Source organism: Pipra filicauda, unplaced genomic scaffold (assembly GCF_003945595.2).
Source record: "Pipra filicauda isolate LSUMZ 115617 unplaced genomic scaffold, ASM394559v2 scaffold208_size1342795_pilon, whole genome shotgun sequence".
In the NCBI taxonomy this organism is placed as follows: Eukaryota; Metazoa; Chordata; class Aves; order Passeriformes; family Pipridae; genus Pipra; species Pipra filicauda.
This window is the reverse complement of record NW_024104319.1, coordinates 1,262,310-1,275,916: the sequence shown is the minus strand read 5'-3', so window position 1 is coordinate 1,275,916 and position 13,607 is coordinate 1,262,310. Positions and strand designations below refer to the sequence as shown.

The following is a 13,607-nucleotide window of genomic DNA, read 5'->3' as shown; positions in this document are numbered from 1 at the left end:
TGGGAAGTGCCATCTTTCTACTAAGTAAAACATAGAATTATGTATGCTTGTGGGTTTCCTTTTACACTGCTCTAAGAGAAGGTCAAGGAACTTTGTTTATCTGCTTGGAATAGTCAATTTAGTTGAAATTCAGAGAGGAACGTAATTTTGATCAGTCTTACAGAATCAATTTCTACGAAAACTAAAACAGAAACGGAACTTCAGTTTTGCAATACTTCCTTGTTCCTTTCCTTAGATGCAGAAAACTATCAGCCTCGCAATGGCTTAAATTTGGGTTCAGGAACCTCTACTGAAACCCACAGTCCTGGCACGGTTATCTAGACAAAAGCACCTGTGAATGCACTGGCAGTAAAAGCTGCAAGCAGGAGACATATGTTTCAGGGCAATAGTGGTAGCCTGTGTTCTGCAGGAATGTGTATTGCTACTGTGGAAGGTCAGGAGTGCACAGTGTGTGTCCGAGTGCGTGGCCAAGTCTGCAAGTGCGTGCTGGTCAAACAGCATTGTTCCTCAGGCATATCGCCTGTTTGTGGTCCCTGCATGCCACCTCCTTTCAGTGCAGATTAAAGGCTGGGGTCTTATTTACTCTCCAGTAGAGTGCATGGCTGAGCTGGTGCACACAACAGCTTCTTAGTTTCTCTTTGAGCTTGAACACAGAAGAATAGAGATTCATGGCTCCCCACCCCCTGCCAGAGTAAATTGACCTCTTGGAGGCATCTCTTCACCTAGTGGTGTGAGGACAATGCAGGGCTGCGTACAGAAAGAAAAGAGCAGGCTTTCTGATGGGACAGAGCCCAAGGCTTTTCTTTTGGGAGGCATTCAAGTGTGTGAGGCTAAAATAGAGAACAGGTGAAAGAGGCCTACTCCCTGTGATGTGACTTTCATCTAAGTCTCCCTTGCAGCAATAGCTGCTTGATCTCAGACTTTGGAGACTGAATCTTTCTCATGTTTCTTCCAGTTGGTTTTGGCTGTCTGATCTCTTTTTGTCATGGTCCCTAGAAAAGAGGTAAAAGCCCTGACTCTAGGGAGGTTCCTGGTGGGGCCCTGTACCTCAATCTCTCACCTTTCTCCCTCTTTTAATTTTTTGTCTTGTTTGGTTGAACCTGTAGATCCTCTGGGCCCCGGACAAGCTCTGTCTCGTGGGGCACACGTGGCCCACCTTTTGGATAACAAACACTGCATCTCCTAACCTTTCTTGTACCTAGCCTGAGTGGCTCCTGATTGCTCACATCCTGTGAACAATCTAATATCACATGTTTGTATTTGTACGCATCTGTTTTACACCTATTTATTCATTTGGTCGGTTCTCTTTTGCAGAGTATTAACACATCATTTTTCTTTCACATGCAGACATAGCTCATTGCCTTGGCAACAATGAGCAAAGACACTCTGTGAAGGTATGTACACATGACTGGGATAAAAAAGATAGTCTTATCACTGCATTAAATTAAAAAGAAAGAGCCCAGCTTCAGGAAATCACTCAAGCAGGCTGACTGATTGAAATGGGATTCATCCATGTGCTGCAGTAATTTCCTATATACCAGTCTAAATCACTGCTCTGAGCAAAGGTGACTGAAGATTGATAAGGGAGTAGTGCGTTTAATGGTGTGATGTGTGCAACTACTCAGTAGCTCACTCTTGAAATGCACGAGACTGTAACATCTTAAACTGGCTTGAGGAAAATTATTTTCACACCATAGATTGCCCTACAGATTGCTTATCCTTATGCCTTGTCCCTTTCCTCTTGAAGGACTTGGATTAGGAAAATATGAGTTCAGAGCCTTGACACTGCTTTTCACTTCTGAAGATGGGACTCAATTCCCCCAGCATTGCCTGCACCATGTGAATACCCAGTCTGAACTTGCAGCATACACTGCCCCTATCCTCGTCAATACAGAGGCATTTCTCTAAAAGTCTTTCCTACCTCACTGTCAGTTACAAGGGACAGATCATCTTTTGGAAGCCACCCCTTCTTCTGCTGTGTGGAGGAGCAGTTATTCCCTCTCGTCTTCCTTTTGCACACACCTCTCCTTGTGTTAAAGGTGAGAGACAGAAACTAGATCTGGTATCTTATACCTAGCGTTTGCTTTCTGATGGCTAATTTTACTCATTAACAATATTTGATTACGCTCATTACTGTTCCCTGCTGCGATCTGGTCTTTTTGCTGACACGAGGGAATTCTCAGTTAGAGAATTTCTGGGGCTGAACCATTCAGCAAGAAACAGATATCAACAGTATTAGGTTAGGTTCACGTAACAGCACATCAGCTTTACTCCTTCTGAAGACAAAATATAAGCTGAGGAGCTGAGGAAAAAATCCAGTTACTAGGGGAGAAAATATGGTACCCCATGGGTGTGCATTGCAGTGCTTGGTTAAAAGGTTTCATTTGAGCTAGATTGGTTTGTGTTCTTAGGTTCTGGGGGAAAGTTCATCTTCATAAATGTCTGTGCTCAAATGATACCATCATGATACTGTCATGCCTGAAGCTGGTAGTTCATGAGCACTTTGCTATCGTGGCATGAGGAAGTGGAATTTTGTGCTCGAATTCATTGAACCAATTTTGGAGTGAAAAGTCATGAATCCATTATGTTTAGTCTCCTAATAATCTCACCACTCTTGGAATTCTCTTTATAATTTCCTGCTTTCCCTGGCTACTATGATAATTCTGGTGGTTTTATTGCCATGTATTTATGAACAGTCTTAGCAGAGAACAGTTTGTCAAGTTTAGCACTGCTTGCATCTGCAGAAGCAAGGGATCACTCTAATAAGCAATTTGCTCAAGGCTAATTTTAATTAATGCAGACTGTTAAATGAAAAAATGTTTCATGAAAGCTAGAACTATGAGGGACTGTGCAAGGCCTTTGTTCTCCATCTGCTTCTCAGCAGCCTGGTCTGATGAGGTGTTAAAGTGACAGTGGAAGACATTCTGTGTGCAGAGCATACAGTCCTTACAGCATTACTCCTGCACCCTTTGAGTAGTCATATATTCACTATGATGCCAAATGATGGTCTTATGGCCAAATTATGGCCACCACATCTCTCTGAAAATGGAGTGGAGATGTAAATCACAGAATTAGGGCAGAACTATCTAAGTATTTCCAAAACTTTTGTCAACATGACTGAAGTCAGGTTCCTGACCCCAGTGGCATATACAGAGGAATGAAAGGGGTTGACCTAAGTCATTGGCTTTCAGAGTTATTTTCTGTTCTCTACAGCTGGATGGTTTTTAATAATTTAAAAATTGTTAGTGATAACTGAACAACCGCTGGAGAGTGTTGAAATGCGGCCATATTCTGACCTTTTTTGTATCACCAGCAACTGTAGGCTCAGTGCTGCTCTTGGACAGCGATGTCAGAACTTTATCGCTTGTTCCCACAACATAAGCCACAATGGCCTGATAATCACAGAATCAATTAGGTTGGAAAAGACCCCTGAAATCATCAAGTCCGACCTTTGGCTGGACACCACCGTGTCAATCAGATCGCAGCACTAAGTGCCACGTCCAGTCTTTCCTTAAACACCTTCAGGAATGGTGACTCTACCACCTCCCTGGACAGCCCACTATGCAATAACCTGTGGAACCAGAGGAATTGCAATCACATCTGCATTTTAGAAAGGCAGAATGTAGTAATTGAAGTGACCTTGGGAAAGTTCAGCAATCACTCATTAGATATCCTGTGTTTCTGGTGCATGCTGGTGGGGAGAGATAAAGCCCTGCCTCCCCTGAGTGTGGCACACCTCCTGTGATGAGGAAGGACTTTGTTGTTCTTCTCCTTCTTTCTGTGTGCTTGTTGAGTTCTGATGTAATTTTTCTTTTAACTGCAGGTCACTTCATGGGCAACAACACAGTGATTGATGTTTTGAGGAGAGAAGGGTACGAGGTAGAACACACTCCAGCTGGACAAGCCATCAACAAGTAATGCATGCTTTCACCTAGCTGAGCAGCCATTGAGGGCTGGGTTTGTAAACAATCATGAAGAAGTAGTGGCAGATGGAACTATACCTAACACTCAGCTAGGCTCCTTCTCTCCTTCCCAGAAGTTTGCTTTTCTCTTCCATGAGCTAGTTTGGAAACAAGATTTTGTTTACTTTTTTTTTTTTTTGTGCTTTGTTTGCGTTATTTTTGGTTTTATGCTTGTTTGGGTTTCTTTAATTGAAATAACATTTTCCTCCTCTGTAAGTTTGAACTCTTAAATGAAAAGCACAGACTATGCATGCTTGGTACATCAGATCTGGATGCTGTCTCATACCACATAAGGCTTTCACACTTCTCCTTCCTCTCTTTTATGTGTTTGAGTGCCCTGCCTTTTACTGTCCTTCTTTTACACCACTATTTTTCATTTTTTCTGATTACTCTCTGTCAGCCTGGAATCTGAATGCCCAGAGTCTATCCAGTCTCTTTGCAAGCTGTGCTTATGACTGATTGCTCTCATGTGTCTTGCTCTCTTCTGCATTTTTAAGCCAAGGTACTTGTTGTTCTGGTTCATCCTGTCCTTTGGGATATACCCTTACTGCCTCTTTTATCTCTCACTGGATGCTTTTATCCATCTCCATGGTTTCAGTAACTACAGATGCCAGATAATCTCCTCCTCCACTCTCTGCTGAGGATTACATGTGCTTTTGAGTCACCTCTTCCTGGAATTCTTGCCACCAGCTTAGGATCTGCAATCCTTGTCTCCCCCTTCTCCAGAATCTTACCAAATACGTGTCTGTCAGCTATGCCCACTCCTCCTTGTAGTCACTGCTAAAAGACCACAATGGAGAAAAGGTTTGGTCCCAATTATGGTACTGTTTTCTTTTTACCTTCTGTGCCAAGCATGCTGTTCCTCTCTGTTTACATCTCTGTTCCTCCTCCCCCACAATTCTGATATGATGCTCTCAGACAGGACCATCAGCTTTTGTGCAGAGCACAGAGAAGAGTCTTGGTCTGTGCCAAGGGCTCCACAGGTGTGGTACAAAATAATAGATATTTTTCTCATACTCTTGTTACTTCACCTTTCTCTTTACATCACTTTTGCTGCTGTCTAAAACCATAAGATTCAAACTCTGGCAGATCATTTTTTTGTGATGATTCTTGACATGGACATATATCATTAACTCTATATGCACTGAAAAAACTGAGCCAAGACTTATCCCCACTCATATATGAATGCCAGCCTCTAGCCCTGTTGCTACCAATGGGCAGGTGGTCTGATAAGGAGAAGGCCCCTGTGCTTTAGTATAAGACTTACTGATTTTGTAACACTTGAATCATTCTAGAAAATCCAGTGTATCATTGTTTGAAGGATTTATTAAAACAAACAAATAAACAAGAAAACCAAACAGCTTGCATTGATATTTTCGTGTTGGTTTTCTCACTTTTAGCTTAGGTATTTCTAAAAACTGCTGTAGCAGCTTCTTAAAGCTTAAAGAAAGACAGCTTAATAGGTACTTCAGAATAAACAATATCTGATACTTCTCTGTAAAGATGTGGTTGTAAAGAAATCAAAGGCAGACAATTATGGAAAGGAGGGATAGATTTTAACTCATCAGGAAGTTTGGTATCAAGGACACTTGGGGTAGCTGGCACCCAGTTCTCTGACCACATCATGGGAGTTCATTGTCCAGCCAGTGACTCTTGTGCCTTTGAAAGCCCTCAGTTTGGCATGAGTTGCATCTTAAACCTCTCATTGGAACTACGGGACAGAACATCTTTCCTGGAGTCTTGATATTGAAGCTGACTGAATAAGATAAAGAAGATGGCACTTCACTATTAACGTTTCTAGATGACTTGGAAATATATTTAAAAATATGAAATATGTTTCAAGAAAAAGGAAAAGAGTATATGAGGTGGGGGAAAGACCTGTGGCAAGCGTGTGTCAGAGTTCTAGGAACTGGATAGAGGATTTGCCTTGATTGCTATCCTGGGCTTGTTCTAGGAGAAATAACAGGGCAGTCTGTGGCAGTAAACCCAGTCTAGCCACATAAGTGTGGAACCGTATCCCGCTATTGTCCTAGACAGCAGTGCTGCACACAGTCCAGACAGTGCCTGTGGACTATTTTACCATACAAAATTGAGAGAGGAAAAAAATGTCAAGTAGTTGAACTGAGACAGAGAATTCAAGCAACTGTTCTGGTGTTGGATACAGTGGGGCTGAGATGTTGTAAAACACAGGAAGAAGGAAGTCTGCAGTTGTCTCCCTTCCCTGCAACATGACATTGTGCAGTAGCAGCACAGTCTGCTGCTTCCTGTGCTCTGGCTAAACAAAAAGTGTCTTGTGAGGTATCTTGTAGATATCTGTGTGTAGGAACCAAGAAAGATACAGGATTGTTATACTTGTTTTCCTGTAGCAGGCAAATAAATGACTGGGTGCAGTAACACAATTTCACCTTTAGACAAGGCTGCCTGAGGTGTGCTGCCCATTTGCAGGGCAAATGGGATGGGATGAATGCCCCTGGTAGAGGCAAAAGGGTTCCTTCTCCCTGCTGTCTCCAAAGCAGGGAAGGCAAAAGAGGTTCTCCAACAAGGCAGCAGTGCAAAAGACAGTTCATGAATAGTACCACAAGTTCAGTTAAGCTCCTTCTGGTTTTAAATGTTGTTCCTGAGTTTGGAATGCATTTATATATTGTAAAACAGTCATCACAATCACAGCCATAATTAAGGTGCTTCCTGACTCCTCCCTTAGCTGCTGTGCTGGGAGAAGAAACTGACCTGGGGGAGGAAGGACGTCCTTTTGCATCTGTGTGCCTTTTCCAGTGGTTGCTTATTCGGTCCCTGGATGAACTGCTTGCAGGAAGTGTTGCAAAGGAGGTTATGTACATGGGTGTCTAATAATAGTGTCTGAGGCTGCATCTACCACAATAAATGGCTGGCCATGCAGGATGCAGCTCATCCTGTACCTGTAGCAGTGCTGAGCTCCAGCATGATATGGCCATGAATTCTGTGGGGAAGGCTGCAGACAGCATTGCACGCTCGTCTACAGTGGAGCAGGGGTGCCCACTCCTCTCCCTGCTGTGACTTAGACAATTAAAGAACAAACACAGTGAAGAGAAGATGGGGAAAAGGGAATCCTAGGCGGAGGGCCTTCAAGCAGATCAAATCAGGTGAGCGGAGACAGCTAGTGGGGGATCACTCTGTAAGGTGGAGTTAAAGTGCAGGTGATGTGAGGCAGCTGAAGAGGAGAGCTGAAGGGTTGTGATAGTTCAGAGGTGATAAAGTGTGACAGTGTGACAATCTCAAGGATTTTGAAAGAGATTGATAGCCTAAGGCCCATTCTCCATCAGTCTCTGTCAAATAAACTTTACCATGTGACCAGTCTATGATTTTCCTGGCAGGAAATAAGACAAATTATCTTTGTTTTCCATCTGCTCTTGCCTTCATGTTTCAGTCTACAATTTTATTTCTCCTTCTCCAGGAAGGACTCTTTTCATTCACCATCAAATAAACGTACACCCAGTGATGGGCTAGCTTGAAAACTGCAGCCATCCTGAAACATGTCCCTTCTTGACCTCCTCCTTTTTGTGCCACTGGAAACTGGAAAAAGAACACAGTTCTGAGAAGATTTCAGTTTTTAAAGCCAGGTTTCTTGCCAATGGTCTGTGGTTTTGTTATGGTTTAACCCCAGCCAGCAGCCAAGCCCCGCTCAGCTGCTTGCTCACTCTCCCACCAGAGGGACTAGGGAGAGAACTGAAAGGGAAAAAGTCAGAAAACTCATTGCTTGAGATAAAGACAGTTTAATGGGGAAAGCAAAAGCCACACACACAAACAAAGCAAAACAAGGAATTAATTCACTGCTTCCTGTGGGCAGGCAGGTGTTCAGCCAGCTCCAGGAGAGCAGGGCCCCATCATAGGTAATGGTTACTGGGGAAGGCAAACACCATCACTCCAAATGCCCCACCTTCCTCTTTCTTCCCCACAGCTCTATATACTGATCATGATTTCATATGGTATGGAATATCCCTGTGGTCAGTTTGGGTCACCTGTCCCAGCTGTGTCTCCTCCCAACCTCCCTGTCAGTGTGGCAGCATGAAAAGCAGAAAAGGCCCTGGATCTCTTCTAGCCCCACCCAGCAACAACAAAAACATCTCTATCAACCCTGTGTTCAGCAGAAACCCAGTACATAGCCCTGTACTAGCACTATGAAGAAACTTAACTCTACCCCAGCTGAAACCAACACAGGTTTTCTGTTACCATTCTGAATTTCAGTCCAAGCCAGTCTCCAATTTAATCTTTTTACAGAAGACTGTTGGATTTCTTCTCTTCTCTTCTCTTTACATAGCCATAAAGATCAGTCAGATATTCCTGTTGGGTTCTCTGTGCTCTCAGAGTGGATTGAGCTTGTAGGTTTGCCCAAGATGCTCATAAAGAAGAGGGAAAATTGCTTTGTTCCAGACAATGAGAAGTGTGGGCCAGCAAAGCTGTGAGTAAATAGAGATGTCATTTGCTCTAAGTATAAAGAAACAGAGCTTCAGTAATCAGCATGGAGCTGATTATTGGCTTTTTCAATTTATCACCTTTGCAGGAAGCTGCGTAGCCATAGGCCCCCATCAGATACTGGAATGTTGCTGTGAGGTCTCCATGCAACCTTCTCTTCTCCAGCCATGTTAGCTGTTACCAATCACCTCTTTGTTTTCCATGTGCCTTAGTGTAGTTTCTAGAAGAATCTGCTCTGCTATCTTGCATGGCACAGAGGTGAGACTGACTGGTCTGTAGTTCCCTGGGTCTTCTGCTTTCTCCCTTTTAAAAATGAAAGTTATATTTCCTTTTTTCCAGTCCTCAGGAACTTCACCTAACTACCACAATTTTTCAGAAATTGGATAGTGGCTGAACAACTTCATCTGCCTGCTCTCTCAGGACATGCAGATGAATCTCATCAGGTCTCATAGACTTGTGCAAATCCAGATTCCTTAGATGGTCTTGAACCTGATGCTCTCTTACAGTGAGCTTGGGGTCTTCATTCTCCGAGTCTTTCCTGACTTCAGTGGTATGGCTGGGGCCCCTGCTGTTGAAGAATGAGGCACAGAAGTTGTTGAGAACCTCAGCCTTCTCTTTGTCCAGGGTAGCCAGGTCTCCCATTACCATTAATGGTATCTTGAGCTATTCCCTTCAAAGACAGTAATTTTGCAAGATGCATTTCTATAGCCATGACCACAATCTGCTTTTTAGCTACCAGTGAGAGTTGTTGATCCAGGACTGGCTTCATCAGTTAGTGGGCTTTAGTAATTTTGTCTCTGCCACTTCCCCAGAGTTACTTGGCTCTGGGCAGGAAATGCTGAAAGGGATAATCTGGTCTGTGTTCTGCAGTACAGCAGAGGATGTGTAGTAGACCAAAGGAGTGAGGTTTGACCTTCTCTGACTTTGAGGGTGATTCCATTTTTGTCTCTTTCTAGGTAGGTAAACTTATTACCAAGAGTTACCGCCCTGAGCCAGATTGCATTCTTTCCTCAGATCCAGATTGCCAAAAAAAGCTTTTCCAAAGCTTTTTCTTTTTTTGTTAAAGAGAACTATTTTGATCAGAATGTTGACTTAAGAAAGAAGGGGCAGAAATATAAGGCAGAGGAATGAGCAACCAGCCAATATGTCAGGGAGAAACACCTATTTTATATACATGTGCCTTGATAGTATCTGTATCATGATTTTGCCTCAAAGCCCTTTTGTTGTCTGTGTTCCCTCTTTCTTCCAGCCAAAAATCTCCCAAAACCTTGTTAGCCTTTTCATCATCACACAGTCCCTATGTCACGTCTCAGGAGCTTCCACTGCCATTGCACCCCCAGAAGGAGGAGGAGGAGAAGGAAGAGTTCCTGCCTCACCTGCTACTGCCTGACAGCATCGATGAGCTGGAGAAGGTAGACAGGAAGTACAAAAAGAAGAAGAAGAAGCAGCAGCAGAAGAAACGCAGATTGCGACAGTTTAATGACCTCTGGGTTCGCCTTGAAGAAAGGTAGTTCAGGGCTGGGGAGGGGGGATGGTTTGTCATGTAGAATGGACTTTACTTAGACTGTTTAATTTGATCCACCGAACTTCTGCTGGGGCTAGATACACCCTCAGGATGGGATCTGACCTTCTCCCTCACCATGATTCTTTCTGAAAACTTTACACAAGACTGCTTGTGCTTTTAGTGACAAAATAGCTTTTTTTTTTTTTTCCTCCCCATGGTTAGGTTTGTGAAAAATGAGGCCCAAAACAAGTGGAAGCCTTGTCTAGATCATTTTGCACTGGGAATTGAGGAATTGTGAGTGTATGGCAGTCCTCTCTATCACAGAAGGGTGGGTCCAGTGGTAGATGGTACAGGTCAAAGTCTTGGGCTGTTATCCAAGAACTGCTGCATGTGTGGAAACTGTCATACCTGACATATGTACTCCTTGCATTTGGACAATATTCATGCAGTATTTCCAGTCTCCGTATTCTTCCAGTCTCAAAAAGCACGACAGCCTAGTGGATGATGGAGTTAATATAAAAAACTGAGTGTGTTGTGGGGCAAAGGTCCACACATAACCCTTAGTTATGTGTTATCCAGAAGAGCTTACTTACCTGCAAGTACTAAGCAGCCTGCAAAGAAAAAAAAAGCCAGCTTTTCCCTCACTACCTATACTTGGGCCTGTGGCTGATGTATACCTTAATGTTTCCCTCCTGTCAGATAACCTTGTATCATTTACTTTCTATTAATGTAGTTGCTATCAGCTGATTGAGAATGGGTTTTGGGAGTTTCTGTTGATAGACTGTTTAGTTGAAATGGTAAGGACTGACTGCCTTAAGCTCCCCCCTGCCTCTGCTGTGACATGTTCAGTTTTTCACACGCAGTTTTTCCCACAAAGCTCAGGGAAGTCAGTGGGCAGTGACTGTGAGATACGTGTGCACTTGCAGTATCAGTGCCTTCAGAAGATGAGGGAAGATGGGAAGATGTGCTACTGGGATTAAATTGGAGGTACATTAAGGCTACATACCGGTTTGCAAGTACTGCTAGGCAGTAGTGCAGAAAAAGCAAAGCTAATACGGCAGCTTAGGAAACTGCTGCACAAATATGAGAGCAGCAAATGCCATTTTTCTTTCTTTTCTTTTATAATGTTTCCTTTCTTCCCCTGCTAATTAAGTCATCCTTTGTGCTAGAAACTTATCCAGATGCTAGGTGACAGATTAATTTTAGGGGTGAGCCCTTAGTAGCAGAGAGCTTGACCGTCTGGACGTGGAGCTGTTGCATGACAGTACTGGGAAAGACAAGCGATGCCTGGGAGATTGCCGAGGGAAAGCGGCTGTCAGTCGGGCACAAAGCCCGTCCGTGCGCTGGGTTTCTGTAAAGCAGGGGTTGTCTCCGCTCTCTCTGCCCAGGCTCCCGGGCAGGCGTGGGATGAGCTGACAGCCCCACCTCGTGGAGCAGCCGCGTCTGTTCCCGCGGAGATCCAACACCTCTGGGCTCAGCCTGGCTCGTGTGCAGGGCACGTCTCGCTGGGAGTCTCAGCCCTTGCTCTAACCATTCCTCGGGGTGCTCAGGCGCAGGTTCCTTTTGCCAGGGCATTCACAGCTTTCAGGTTTGCAGTTGGACTCGATGATCTTAAAGGTCTTTTCCAACCCAAATGGTTCTGCGATTCCTTCTGTCAGCCTGAAAACGTGAAAGGTGCAGCTCAAGGGATTTTAATACAGTCTTGTAGTGGGTTTGGCAGAATGACTTTGGTTTGTGCCCCTGTATGCATTAGCTGCCAATTGTACTTCTTTGATGTGCTGCCAGCTGGCTTCACTCCAGCTATTGTTCAAATCTTCAGGAGAGCCCTTCGGGTAAGGAAGAGTAAGTGTTTTTAAAAAGGATACTAATTGCCTTCAGTTTCCCAAAGCATATTTTTGCTTAATGGGCCAAAATAAGACAAGAATGATGAACAGCAGCTGGTGCAGCAGCTTTTGTATTTGCCAGGTGGACTTGCTTTTAGTTTCATCCAAATTTGTCTTCAGGTTCCACAGAGCACCATGAGGCCCTGGGGTTTATGTCAGTCCTATAGCTATGGGATCAAGTATTGCTTTCAGTCCATTGCCAAGGAGAACAACACCAGTGTTGCATGTGACCCTTCTGACTCTCGGCCTGCTGCAGTGTGTAATCTCCCCCAGTTCGGGACAGTTCGCGTTAGCAACCTACAGCACAGAGTTTTCTCTCCTCTGTCATGTACTGCCATAATGGGAATTCAGCACCATGTGGGTTCTGATTCAGTTCTTGTTTATCACCACGTCAGAGCACTCACTTTCATGGGAAATGCTCTGGAATGTGGTGATTTTTCCTGGTGACTCCAGGACGTGCTTCTGGATGTGACTTTTCCTCTCCTTAAAGTATGACATGCAATCTCTTTGTAATTCATGACCTGTGGAAGAGATCATGCAGTATAAAAACAAGTTTGGTCCACACTAAGATGCACGAAGCATGGCTGAGGAAGATGTACTCAGTTGAGAAAGGATATCTCACTCCAGCAACACTCCTCTGCTTGTATTGTTCTCATATATTTACTGCTTAGCTGAAAGGCACTAGGAATATGGTCATCTTACCCCCCTGACTGACTGTGGGAGCAATGGGCAGGCTGGGTAGACCTGAGACAGGGCAGGTATTTTCCTGGTGTTTTCACCCTCCTCAATCTCTCTTGCTTGTTGCTCTTCAAGACTATTCCTAGTTCAGCTGGTTAGCACCCTCGTCCTTGTGGGCTGGCACGGGAGCTGCCCACGCTTGTGAGGAAGGGACAAGACAGCACTCTGCCGTTAGGAGACAAAGACTTTTGGTGAGAGTGTAACTTGTACAAGAGACCATTCCCGTGAACCCAGAAGACTAACAGTGGGGCACAGAGACTGACCACCTCCTGCTCTGTGGCTGTTGGGCAGTTCTGGGCTGGGTCTGGACTGATGTTCTTCTCTTGCCTTGCAGTGCTACCGACCATCCTCCCCGGATCCGCATCATTAATGGCTACATCATGGTCGAATCCCAGCCCCGGGGCCACGGGTGGTCCAGCCACACCCGCACAAACACCAGCAGCGCTCACCAGCTTTCCCGTTCTCTCTTCCTTCCGCTGCTGGCTTTGACTTTGCACATGATAATGCTGCATTGAAACACAGGGGGACCCAAGTTGCAGGACTGTTGCCTTAAAAATAAATAAATAAAAAAAAAGAAACCTACGTGAAAAAAAATGAAATAGAAGACTCTGGGTGGGACACCCGTTCTTTGGGGTGTTCTTAAACTGCCTTCTTTTCCTGAGTCTGGATGATTAACACTATTAACTGCTTTGACCTACCCAATACAGGAGAAGATATTTTGATGAAAGTGTTATTTATCCTTCTCTTGCAGAAGAATGATTTCATGTTATCCCATAATGCTTTGGGGAGATTATAATGTTGCTATAACATAGCTGTTGTTTAGCTATATGAGCCCAACTAAATTACAATTTTTTCACCTTCAGTGCCTTGTAAGAAGATTTACATACCACTGACTTGTTTATTAGAACAGATTTTGGTCATATGAGCACAGCTGCGAAAGAGAGGTTGATATTTTATGTCTCTACTTCGTAATGTTTTTATGTCTTGCCTGTTAGGGCTCCAGATTACATATAATGGTTCATGACAACACCTTCTACAATAGAATAAAACAGTGAAGACTTGTGAACAGAA

The 13,607-nt window shown here is 44.1% G+C and overlaps 1 protein-coding gene across 1 annotated transcript in view; it reads left to right on the top strand.

Moving 5' to 3' along the window:
- The window catches only part of TRABD2A (TraB domain containing 2A), a 67,710-nt gene extending 54,103 nt beyond the window's left edge, over nucleotides 1–13,607 (top strand). The window contains exons 5-7 of the mRNA XM_027745192.2: nucleotides 3,824–3,914; nucleotides 9,661–9,918; nucleotides 12,871–13,607. Coding sequence (XP_027600993.2) covers nucleotides 3,824–3,914; nucleotides 9,661–9,918; nucleotides 12,871–13,051 — 530 coding nt within the window. The 3' untranslated portion in view covers nucleotides 13,052–13,607. The remainder of the gene's footprint in view (nucleotides 1–3,823; nucleotides 3,915–9,660; nucleotides 9,919–12,870) is intronic.